General features: G+C 55.3%; 1 protein-coding gene across 1 annotated transcript; it reads right to left on the bottom strand.

Annotated features, from left to right (window-relative positions):
* Positions 1 to 347: 347 nt before the first annotated feature.
* SLC47A1 (solute carrier family 47 member 1) lies at positions 348 to 9820 on the bottom strand. The gene is made up of 17 exons (XM_033004893.2): positions 9692 to 9820; positions 7705 to 7806; positions 7098 to 7166; positions 6593 to 6741; positions 6391 to 6433; positions 5666 to 5710; positions 5160 to 5257; positions 4813 to 4910; positions 4371 to 4484; positions 4063 to 4130; positions 3727 to 3835; positions 3561 to 3636; positions 3162 to 3231; positions 2390 to 2522; positions 1903 to 1997; positions 1593 to 1671; positions 348 to 1191 (listed from the first exon to the last, which is right to left on the bottom strand). The coding sequence occupies exons 1-17, from the start codon at positions 9800 to 9802 to the stop codon at positions 956 to 958; spliced, it is 1695 nt and encodes a 564-aa protein (XP_032860784.2). The 5' UTR covers positions 9803 to 9820; the 3' UTR covers positions 348 to 955.
* Positions 9821 to 11739: the final 1919 nt, after the last annotated feature.

The raw sequence follows: 11739 nt of genomic DNA, 5'->3' as shown, positions 1-11739 counted from the left end.
CTGGGTGCTGAGGGCAGGGGTGGGCAGGCACTGCTGGGGCGGTTGCATTAAGGCATAGAGCGGCTCCTTGTCAGCTCTGTAAGGTTGTGCACCACAGCACTGTGTCCCCCCGGGGCTCAGCAAGAGCGTGGGAAGCACTCAAGGTGCACAAACTCTGCTTTTGTACCCGAGCCCAGCTAAAACAAGCCCCTGGTTGCCACTAGACCCTGTGCCAGCCCCAAACTGCAGGGCCAGGAGGCTTTGTACAAGCCTCTCACACTGCACAAACCAGGCCCACATCTCTCCTGTTAACAGGTTAGTCGTGCCAATGACCGGGGTCACGCTCACACCACATTAACAGCCCAACATTTACTCAGAAAACTTTATTGTATCAAAATCCCACCTTAGAAAAGTGCAAAAAAAAGAGTTGCTTTAGGCCCCGTGCCTACCACGCGGCAGGGAGAGCAGGGCGAGCAGCCAGCGCCCAACGCCCAGCCCCAGGCAGAGTCGTCAGCCATCTTCCAACAAACACCGGCCTTGCTCGGCCCCGCTGCAGCCACAGCGAGTGAGCTCTGCCCCGCCACACTGCTGGCACAGACCGGCGCGCGAGGAAAGGTGCTGTGGGCAGCAAGAGCCTCTGCCATGAGCAAATGACGTGGACAAATGCCCCCAGGGAGTGGGGAGCAGGACAGCAGCACAAGGTCCCCCTCTCTTCCCCAGGTCCCGCCTAGCATGAGTGACATCCCGGTGCAGTGCAGGAGAGGGACCAGCTCTCAAGCACTTTCTTCCCAGGTGCCAAATCCTCACCCCCCCTTTAAGAACTTTGCATGTGGGATAAAAATATCATGAGTTAACCAGAAACTGAGCAAAGTGACTCTTTACAAGGAACTGGGGGAATTCCTTCCCCTGCCCCATCCTCCTGGGACATTACCACGTGCTCTCCTGCTTTGTGCACAGCTCCCCAGTGTCACTGGTTCTAGCCGTTGCCGGTCAGGAGCCGGACCAGTATGCCCACCAGCAGGACAGCGATGGCAGCAGCAGCAGCCAGCACGCGGCGGATGATCAGGGCCCTCCCCACCCCAGCGGGAGGAGCAAGGAGGACAGCAGGCTCCTCTGGTGTGATGAGCTGGTGGTCAGGTTGCCTCTCACCTCCCACGACGTTCTCGGGCAGGACCACAGTGTCCACGGTGTCCACGTCAACGGAGATGTAATCTGCATAACAGGAAGGTGAGCACTGCAGGGAAGCCAGGCTGCAAAGTCAGGGGAGCCCAGTCTGACGCTGCGCAAGTGCTAGTGACAGTCCTGAGGGTGAGGGTCCTTTCCCAAGGCTCAGGGACACTGGGACACGATGCAGCAAAGTGGAAAGCGCCCACAGGTAAGGCAGACACTGGCTGGCAGTCCAAGCTCTTCTCTGGAGCAGCCAGGGTGGTGACGGGGTATCTTGTACCCCATTATTAATGGTACAGAAGTGCCACTGGCCTGGGACCAGCACCAGCCACTGTGCTCTTCCCAGCCCCCTAGGCCTGCAGGACCAACACTGCTGCCATGACTGTAAAGGAAGGGTTGGGTGGAGAATTTGGGCTCCCTCCCTGTTGTCAGGCCCGGTTACATACCCACAGATGTTTTGTTAGCAGCTGTGCCATTGGAGTTCACATCTTCCAGTTGTTTTTTCAGGCCAGCTCGGACTTGAGCCTAAAAACACACAGAAGAGTTGCTCTGTGTCCTGCCCAGCCAAGCAAACCTGAGCCTCTTCCCTCTGCTCTCCCAAGACAAGCATGCTCAGCACCAAATTGCTCCTCTGCCAGAGGAGAGGGGCAGATTCCATTTCACTTTTGCCTCCTTCCAGGAGGCTGTGGCATTGTACTGGGACAGGAACTCACCTACCACCTTTTAAGAGTTACTAGAGAGAAGCACAAGTCTCACCTCCTCTGCAGCTTTCTTCCAATCCATGCGCATGACAAAAGCCGAGAAGGAAAGGGCTTGCAAAGAGATGCAAATGATCATCCCCACCCACAGACCTGCAGCAGCAGAAAGTTACTTCAGGGTGGGCTTGAGGAAAGTCTGCTTTTGCCAGCCACTGCCAAAATGCCCAAGGACTTCAGTGGGGTCAGATTATTGCCCCATTTCTAACCCAGTCTCCATGAGAAAGCTCCCCCCAGGAAACAAGTTCCCGGGGGGGGGCCAATGCTGGGAGCAAGTCTGGATTTACTGGGACATCTCAGCCCCCATTTGATGGAGGCTACTCAGAGCCTGCCTCAGCTAAACACCTCAGGGTGCAATCCAGCTGCGTGGATATAAAGGAAGATCTGAGCTCAAGTTCCAGAGCTGAGCCTTTGCTCAAGGCCCAGGGTTTGGCCCAGCAGAAGCAGCACTGGCAGCTCGTAAGAAGCCAAAAGGAGGACGCACGTACCTAACACCCCCATCTTCGCTGCAAACATCAGTGAGATGCCGATGGGCAGGCCCACGGCATAATAGCCGATGGCGTTGGCGATAGCACCCATCTTCTGCTTGCCTGTGCCCCGCAGCACGCCGCCACAGGTTGCCTAAGGAGAGCAGGAAGAGATCAACACACAGGACAGCACATGCTATGCAAGGTACCACTGCAAGAGCTCCGGGGTACAGCCCGGCCCTGTGAACTGGGGAACCCACAGCGCTGTCCCACAAAGCTGAGAAGGACCAAAGCCGCATCCCAGAGCACGTGGCGCAGGGCTCCTCTCGTTCTGAATGTGGAGCTGTCTGCAGGCAACCCAGAGGCACGCCAGTGGACCCCATAGTGCTTTCCACACTGCCTGGGTCCCTCTCCCAGAGACACGATGGGAGGAAACGGGCTGAAATTACTACTTAAGAAGTTGTATGAGCACTGGTGCCGTGCTGGGAGTACCTGACATCTCTGAAGATCCAGCTGCTCACTTGTGCTGCTCTGACAAGCTAGTAAAAAGCTGCAGCCTTACTGGGGAAAAGAGTGGGGAAAAAACTGGGTTGTTCACAGCAATGCCAATGGGCAATTATGGGCACAGGGGACACTGAGGTGCTATAGGTAATGCAAGCAGCTGCTTTGACAGTTTATCAGTTTGTCTATCTGTTTCACTTTAACAGACCAAGAGTGAGGTACAGGCAGCTTTGCACTCTCCATTGCACCCCAACCTGCAGAGAGGAATCGCTCCACATGCTGGAATACTCACTGCTGCTGCATCAAACAAGTGGAACGGAGCAAAGATGATCATCACTTTGGACACCAAGATAACGATCTCCCTGTTGGGAAGATGTATGTACTGATCAGGGAAGGCAGCACAGCCTGGTCCCAAGGGACTCTGGTTCTGACATACGTCCCTCGGCCAGCTGCAAAGCCTGACCCCAGCCCATGAGACCTGAGGGGACGCGTACAGCTTGGGTACCACCATGGCAGTGTCCCAGTGTCAGCAGCATCCGTGCTGCTCGGTGACACTGGCCAGTGGGGAGGAACCTTTGGGGAACGTGGTTGCTAGATGGAGGTTTATGAACTCTATTTGTGAGCAGCTCCGGGGATATCAATCACACCCTCCAAGAAGGTAATAATTCTCAAAAGAAAGCTGTTAACCCACTTGTCGTTGGTGAAGATGTATCCCACCACGTCCTTTAGGGTTCCCAGTAATGTTGCAACCACCACAGCAAAAACTCCTGGGGGGAAAAAAAAAAAAAAGTCAAATTGCTTTCCTCAAGAGCAGCAACTCCTGCTCCTTTATTCCCCTCCCGGGGACTTGGGCTGACCTGCACACAGCAGGGCAGTGATGCAGGAGGTCTTGGCTTGCACCACATCCCCGGATCCCAAGGCATTGCCCACTCTGACACTCACAGCCACACTGAAGCCCAGAGGCACCTGAGGAGCAGGAGACAAGGAGATGAGTGGCAACAGAGCTGGCGGCAACCCTCATCTTCCCCAGCAGGGAATTTGGGGCAAATTAGCATTGCTGCAGTAAAGGGATTTTCCATCTGCAGCTCAACTCCTGCTTCTGACCCCTGCTTCCCTCCCCAGCCTTGATCTGCAGGGCCATTGTTTGGGGTCTCCTCCCTGTTTGGTCTTGGTTTAAGACACTCAGCCCTTACCATGTACGCTGCAGAGGAGAGCACGTAGATGACAGACTGCGCGCCCAGCTCCACCACACTGAGCAGCCCTGAAAAAGAGTCATCACTTCCTTCATTAGGTCAAAATTAAATTCCTCCTTTGCGGACAAGGAGGCAGCAACTGTAGGGCTCCCATCCAACAGATGCAGCATCCTGCAGAACCAACCCTGCAGGCAAGGAGGCTGCTGGCAGGAGGTGCTCTGGGGACACACTCAAGAAGCAGCCACCAGAGCAGGCATGGCTGGAGGGTGACCTGTTGAGCCAGAGGAAGAAAGAGGATTTGGACTCACCTGCCAAGAAGCTCCCGATCTCAAAGGTCCACCATTCAATACACATCATGAGCATGCCAGGCACTGCCAGCCGGATAAAGGAGCCCCAGTCCAGGAGGCAGTCCCTGGTCCAACCTGCAGTGAGGAGGTGAAGCAAAATGAATGTATGTTCTCCCCTTCCTCCCCCACAGGGGAGCCATATGCTCTTCTGGATGCTCTCTGAGGACCAGCACCACCACAGCTCACAGGACATGAGCCTGGTCTTGCTGCTGCACCATGCTGCATTCCTGAGACAGGGTGATCAACCAGAACGTACTTGGAGCTACAGTAAAGGCCTTGAGGACATGGCTACAGCATCTTCCCGCCATGAGGGGATGGTAATCCCTTTGTCAGGTACTGGTGACTGTACCAAATTCCCAGGCCCAGACACTGGTATTTTGAAGGATTAAGCTATGAACAGTACCTCCCCAGGTCTCCACATGAATCTTCTTCCACCACACATAAAGGAAGAGGAGAATGGCCTGGGTGTACTGAGAAACAGTGTTAGCCCAGGCAGAGCCCCTGAGGAGAGAGACAGGCAGATTACAAATTACATTCTCCCCAACCTCCTCAGCTACAGCAGGAGAGACTGGCAGCACCCGTACAAGCCTTGCTGCAGATGTGGGGCAGATCCCTCCAGCCTTTTCTTTGCAGGCTGGTTGGATGGGGGCAGAGGGTGGCAGAACTGGGCACCCAGGACACCCCCCCCCCCAACCCTGCACAAACCCCTGCACCCAGAGAGAGGCTGTCACCACCTCTGCTCACACTTACACCATGCCCAGCTTCAGCGTGTATAGGAAGAAGGCGTTCATGGCCACATTGAGGATGTTGGCTGCAATCCCCGTCAACACCTGAGGCAAAATGATCGCCTGGAAGCCAAGAAGGGACTTTGGAGTTTGCTCCCCCAATATGGCCCAAACCCCATCCAGTGAACATAGGGGATCCCTTCAGCAATGTCCAAGGAGAAAGCCAAGAAGGCGGCTCCTGTTTCAGGTAAAGCTGGTTGTGTTAGACAAACAGAAGGTAGCATGCAGAGCTCAAGAGCTTGTGCAGTCAATACCATGCAGAGTTGGGAAGTAGCAATGGAGAAATGGAACAAACCAAGAGTGGTTCCCATGAGCTCTCCCTGCCCTGCAGGGTTGGCTGGGGGTGCTGTGCATCACACATTCCTCAGCCCAGCTCTCCCCAGGACAGGATGAACTTAGAACCCCAACTTTATCCATGTTCCTAGGAATACCTTTAATCTATGGCCCGGAGCCCGGCTAGTTATACAATACCTGACTTAGTAAATATCTTGTCTGCAGCTGGTACAGAAACGCCGCCTGCAAAAGTCAGGATTCATTTCATCAGTGCCGCTGCACTGCGGTTCAACAGCCAGCTGCCATTTAACCTCTCCAATAGTTCCTTCCCTCGGACCCCGCACCCCAGCCCAGCACGCTGCCCAACACCCTGCGCCTGGGGTCTGGCTGAAGCGTGGCATCTGCCAGCACTGGGCGCACCCAGAGCCAAGAGTAACAAAAGGCACCTCCCATTCCCACTGGGAAAAAAGCTCGGTCTCCAAATGGGAAATCAGCTATGCTTCCTCGTCAGCACGAGAGCCTGGAAACCTTGGAGGAAAGGATTAACCTACAGACCCTTATTCCCCAGGGGCACTGCTGTCTTAGAGTAACTAGCCAAGATGTGTGTGAACAGCAAGCTGCAGCCTTTATCTCAGAGCTAAAAGTGAGCCCTGGAGCCCCTGGTTCCAATGTCCATTGCCAGTTACGTGTTGTGCAGAGACGTGGCCTGCCGTAAAAGCCTTTGCACAGCAAGATGAAAGAGTGCATGTTTGCTGGTGCAGCAGCTGCTGGCCAATACATCTCTGGTAAGGCCCAAGATCAAGGGGCACCTTGTAAAATCCTAAACCATGCTGCCCTGCGATCCACACAGCAAGGACCCTCTCTCCTTTCCCCTAATGTTACTGAGGGATACAGAGCTTCTAACAGCTTTAGCAGCAACTTACGGGGAGCGCTGGAATAAAGATCATCACGTAGACCTGAGTTAACCTGGAAAGAGAGTTGTTTCCCCAGTTAATGATACAGCAAAGCAAGAGCCAAGCCAAGCAGCATTGCACTCAAGCTCCACAGAGCCTTGATTTCAATGCTACATGGTAACCCACCCACGGCCAAATGCCTGATCCAGAAGGGCCCGATCTCACCCCTGACCTGGAGACCTCGGGGTCCTGTCGGATGAGCAGGAGGATCCGCTCGGTGTTGATGAAGAGTGCCCAGCAAGGGAAGCAGCACAGGAGCAGGATGAGGATGCCGCGTTGCAGGATGGTGCCCACCTGCTTCAGGTTCTTGCTGCCATACGTCTGAGTCGGGAGAGAGGACCAAGATGAGTGTTACAGGGAACTAAAGGGTCTGGGCAAATGCTCGGGGTGCAGAGCAGCAACAGGCCAATTAAATGCATTTCCCACACCCTGGAGTGACTAATGCCAGGCTGGTTGGGTGTAACTGGCTCCCAGGGAGATTGTACATCCCTCTGCAACCCAGGGCTCCCCGGAGAAGCTGCAAGGGAGGGAGCAGGCTCCAGCCAGTGCATCTGTAGACCCATACTGGCTGGAAGCTGCAATCCTCCTACCCTTTGTGCCCAGACAATGCTACACAGGAGGTGAGACACCACCAATTAAACCCAGTCAAGCACAAGAAAGGGGCTGCTGCTGCTGACCTGGGACATCAGTGTGTCACATGCTGAGGCTAAACCAGAACCGATGGAGATGCCCGTCACGTTGATAACCTGGAGGAGAGACAAGGGAACTGGGTTGCAAGGGAGGGTGATAGGGGGCCTGGTACAAAGCACTGTGTCCCTCCCAGCTGGGTGGGGAGACAGTTTTGCTATGAGTTTCCAGCCCTTCTCTATTTCTCAGAATAACACGTTCTTGTTACCTAAATAGCCTCTTCTCTCCTCTGGTGTGGAAAAGGATCCTCTAGCAAGGGGTGAATATCTAAAGGACCACAAACAACGCTGCTCCTACCCACAGATGCACGCCTAGGTCTAGCAGGTCCAGAGAGCTGGTGACAAGCTCCAGCTCCCTGCCCAGGTACTGGCAGGGCACTGGCACAGTCACCGGCTGCCCAGTTCCCATCTCCTGCCTGTGCTCAGCACAAAAGAACAAATGGTTTGGTGGATGTGATGTTTTCATAGCATCAGGATGGGCTTACACACATATACATTCCTCACATATACATTCCTACAGGTTTTGGGGTTTTTTCATCTCTTTTTGGTGACATAATTTGTATGTTTTAAACCAGAGGGGAATCAAAGTAATACGTACAGACACGGCCAGCGTCACAGTGTCCAGCTCTGCTTTCCCCAGGTGGCCACAGAAGATGGAGCTGACCACGCTGATCAGGAACCCCAGCAGCTGGGCAACAAACTGGGATGGGAAGAGGAGGAAATGGTGAGATGAGGACCCATTAGGACCTGAGGAACACCACACCACCCTTGCCCCAGGAGTCGAACTATGAACAGACAGCTTGGCTTTCCTGGTGTCACCCCAGCGCCTTGAGGCCAGGGCTCTGCTGTCCTGGGAACTCATCCCTGCCCACCAGCTCTAGGACTTGCACAGGCTCTCCCTGGCTTTGTCTTTCAAAGCCAGCCTCTACCTGCCCTGTGGTATTTTGGTGTTATGCAGCCAATCTGCCAGATGACCTTGTTTATGTGTGGCTTAACGGCTTCACTAGAAATCCTCTTTTCCAGGATGAAAGATGCACAGAGAGGGGAAAATAAAAAAAAAAAACAAAACAACATTGCTTTTTGCACTTCTGTGCATCTGGGAAAAACTCTTCTCCTAAACCACAGTGTCCTTTCCTCCTGAAGACATGCCAAGTCCAGCCCGCTTGTTCCTCGCCAGGGGCTATAGCAAGGCTTAACACTGCTGTAGCAGAGATTGCACTCCAAACCTCATTTTCCCTTGGCAAGAGGGCAGCTCCTCTACAGGCGTCCGAGGCACGGAGTCGTGGCACAGCTAGAACCAGATGGTAGGAGTTAGAGACATTTATACCCACTGAGGGGTGGGCATAGCTGGGGACTATGCCCAGGGTCTGCTCACGCTCCTTTCCACCCAGCAGCTGGCAAGCCAAGAGCCCAGCGCTGCTGAAGACCCAGCTCCTGCGGGGTCAGAGGAAGAGCAAAACAAAACCTCCTCTCCAGACCTCCCACCGCTGCCTGCAGATGCAGTCCTCCTGCCAGGCCCGGGCACGTCCGACCTGCTGCTGTGAGTAATTCGCGCAGGAGGGATCCATACCTCCCCGATTGTTCTAGCACCGGGTTTGACATGAAATGGGCATAAACTAAACACAGCTATAGGTTTGGGTTTGAGGTTATCTGTGCACACAGAGAAGCAAGCTGTGCTGCAGTTGAATGGTTGAGGGGACTGAGCTAGGGCTGATGTATTTAGCTATAGAAACCGAAACCAGGCTACGCTTCCTCAGCTGCCTGATCACAGCAGGTCAGTGCTTTGATGTCAGGGAGGGCGTCTCTAAGTTCATCGGTTGGTACTTATTCACCAGATAGAGTAGAAGATTCAAAGCACAAAACTTCACGCACAGTGGATTTAGACCAGGGCTGTGGTGCCCGCTCCCCTTTGCGGAAGCCTTTGCAAAATGTGCTCAGTGCTGCACCGTCAGCCCCCGACTACCAAAGGCTGCATCTCCTTGCAGACAAACAGCAGTCTGGGGAGGATTTCAGGACAGCGAGCCCTAGGGTACCTTTGCACCCAGAGTCTGCCTGGCAAAGGAGCTGGCATCAAGCAAAGCAACTTGCTTGTCACCCAAGGGGTACAAGGCAGTGCCAGGGCTGCAGACTGGTTTCCCGGAGCAATTTAACATCTTATCCCCCCTCCCCAAGTCCACCAGGCTGCTTTTAAAGCCACTCTGCTTTTAAAGCCACGCTGCCAGGCCGCGCTGGAGCAGGGCGCATGGACCAAGCTGGACAGCAACAGGAATTCCTGTGGCAAAAAAGAATAAGCACCTGGATGACAATAAAGGACGTGAACAGCGGTGGTTCAATTCCAGCTGTGGCTGCAGCAGGCAGGGGAGCTGCGGCCGCGGAGCCGTGTCTGGAGGCTGCAGGGAGCCGAGGGGGCAGCGGCACGGCCGGGCGGGGCTCAGCGGTGCCAGCCGGGGCTCCCCTACAGCCCGGGCTGGCTGGGACACGCTGCCAGGCTCCGGGCACCCGAACCCCGCGGCCGTTCCCCGTTCCCCCCGCCCCCCAAACCCACGCCCGGCCCCATCCCCGGGGTCGATGTCCCCCGCTCTCACCACGGGCCCCGCCAGCCGGGCCAGCTCGCAGCTCTCCCGCCGGGCGCCCGGGGGCAGGAGGCGCCGGGCTCCCCGCAGGCACCGCGTTGCCGCCGCCGCCGCCGCCGCCATGGGCCCCGCCGCCGCCGGTAGCGGCCGCCGCCCGCTCGCCTTATGGGCACGGCCGGGGCCGGCTCCCCGCCCCCGGGGCCGCGGGGCTGTGGGCGGTGCGGCGGGCAGGGGCCCTGCGCCGGCCGAGGAATGGGGACCCCCCCCACACACAGCCCCGTTGCTGCGGCCGCAGCGTCGGGGACCCCCGCCGTGGGGGGGGGGGGGGGGGCGGGAGCTGGGGACTCACACACCCCGCGTGGCTTGGCTGGGGGCAGAGCCCACCGTGGGGTTTTTGGGGGGCTGGGGGCACCCCCATGTAAGAGCCATGGGATGAGGACCCCCCCACACGCCCTACACGTGTTGGCAAAGGATTTGGAGCCCTGCTGTGTGGGGAGCAGGAGACACACCCCCCCCCCCCCCTATTTGTTAACTGATATCTAGAGCCCTCCTACTCGTTGGCTATGGGATGGGGACCCCACATATGTTGATCAGGGGTTCACCAGTGATCCACAGACCCCCACCCCAGGTGGTGGCTATGGAATGGGGACCCAATTCTGGGGCAATGGCTTGGGACCCCTCTATGTGCTGACTGTGGGCTGGGTCCCCCTACATAGTGGCCCGTCAAAGGCAGGGCTGTCTCAACACATCTTCCAGGATCAAAGGGATGTCCCCTCTTCCATCAGCATTAAGATAGCAGCAGGGGCAGCTGGCTCTAGGCAGCCTCCTGCTTTCCTCCATCCACCCACCAGCACCTCATGAACAGGATGGCCTGGGGATCAGCCCCCAAAACCAGGGATTCCCACCCAGCAGGCCCAGCTGCCCCCACAACACTGTGGTGCAGGTAGCAGGGTGTGAAGGTTTGAAGGGGGGCTGCTGAACCCCACATCTGGGCTGGGCTGCCCGGCACCTGGCAAGGAGCTTTGGTTTGGGTGGGAGCCTGGGTTGTTACAGGAGTGAAATTCTACCTAAGTGCAGGCGCTTGTAACCAAGTAGCTGTAACCAAATCTATTTCTAATGCATGGAAAATTACAGTGGAAAGTGGGGCTTGGTTTTACAGCTGTTTAGATGCTGCCTCTGTGCCTTATAGCTGTGATGTCATCGCCCAAAAATGTAAACTCTCGTTAATGTTTCACTTAGCCCCTTGCTCCTTCAGATATAATGTGACATCATGTAAAATGGTGTAGTAGCAGTGGTGAGTCACAGCCACTCTAATTTTATGTGCCATGATGAAATCAGGGTATCTCAGGACAAAAGAGTGCTTGATGCTGCTGCAGTCTGGTCTTGAGTTCCTCCTGGTTTTGGTGGTAGTCAAGGGGAAAAGAGTAACTTGCAAAATTTACCTGAAGTTGTTTCTTCAAGAGATGCATATTTCAGTGTAGCCACAGGATTTTATTCACAGATCACCAAAGCCTTTTCACAAATGAGGAAAGAACAATGTAAAGTTTGGGAGCATGTTTTAACTTTGAAACAGTTTCTTCTTCCTTAGGTCATGTTCACATCACCATGACCCATCCTGGGTGACTTGGACCACCCTGTTGTGCTTCACAAGGGGCACAGGCTGGACCTGGTAAACACTTTGCTCCACTCTGATGGGGGGAAGAAGAGGAACAAACTGACTTGCAGAATGGAAATGTCCTGGGCCAGCGTTTTCAGACATAGACACTTCCAGTCTGATAAAGCTCAGATGGTGCCATTTGTGGTCCTCAACAAGCAGCACGAGTGTGAGTCCCTTTGAAGTTTCCTTGTGACCCTGCTGAGATCAATACCCTGGGCTGGCAAAGAAGAGGGCGAGAACCAGGCAGAAACCTGGGAAAAAGGGCTTTGAAAATAATAAGTCCTGTCTCTTCAGGCTTAGGGGAGAAATGTTACCTCCCAGCCCCAGAAGCCAGGTACGGGACTAGGCCCCAGAGAACCAAATACAGAGGGAAGGGCTGTGATTGAAACCTCCCTACTTGTGT

The sequence above is a fragment of the Tyto alba genome, unplaced genomic scaffold (assembly GCF_018691265.1).
Source record: "Tyto alba isolate M040663 unplaced genomic scaffold, T.alba_DEE_v4.0 Super-Scaffold_19, whole genome shotgun sequence".
NCBI lineage: Eukaryota > Metazoa > Chordata > Aves > Strigiformes > Tytonidae > Tyto > Tyto alba.
This window is presented reverse-complemented; position numbering and strand designations above follow the sequence as displayed.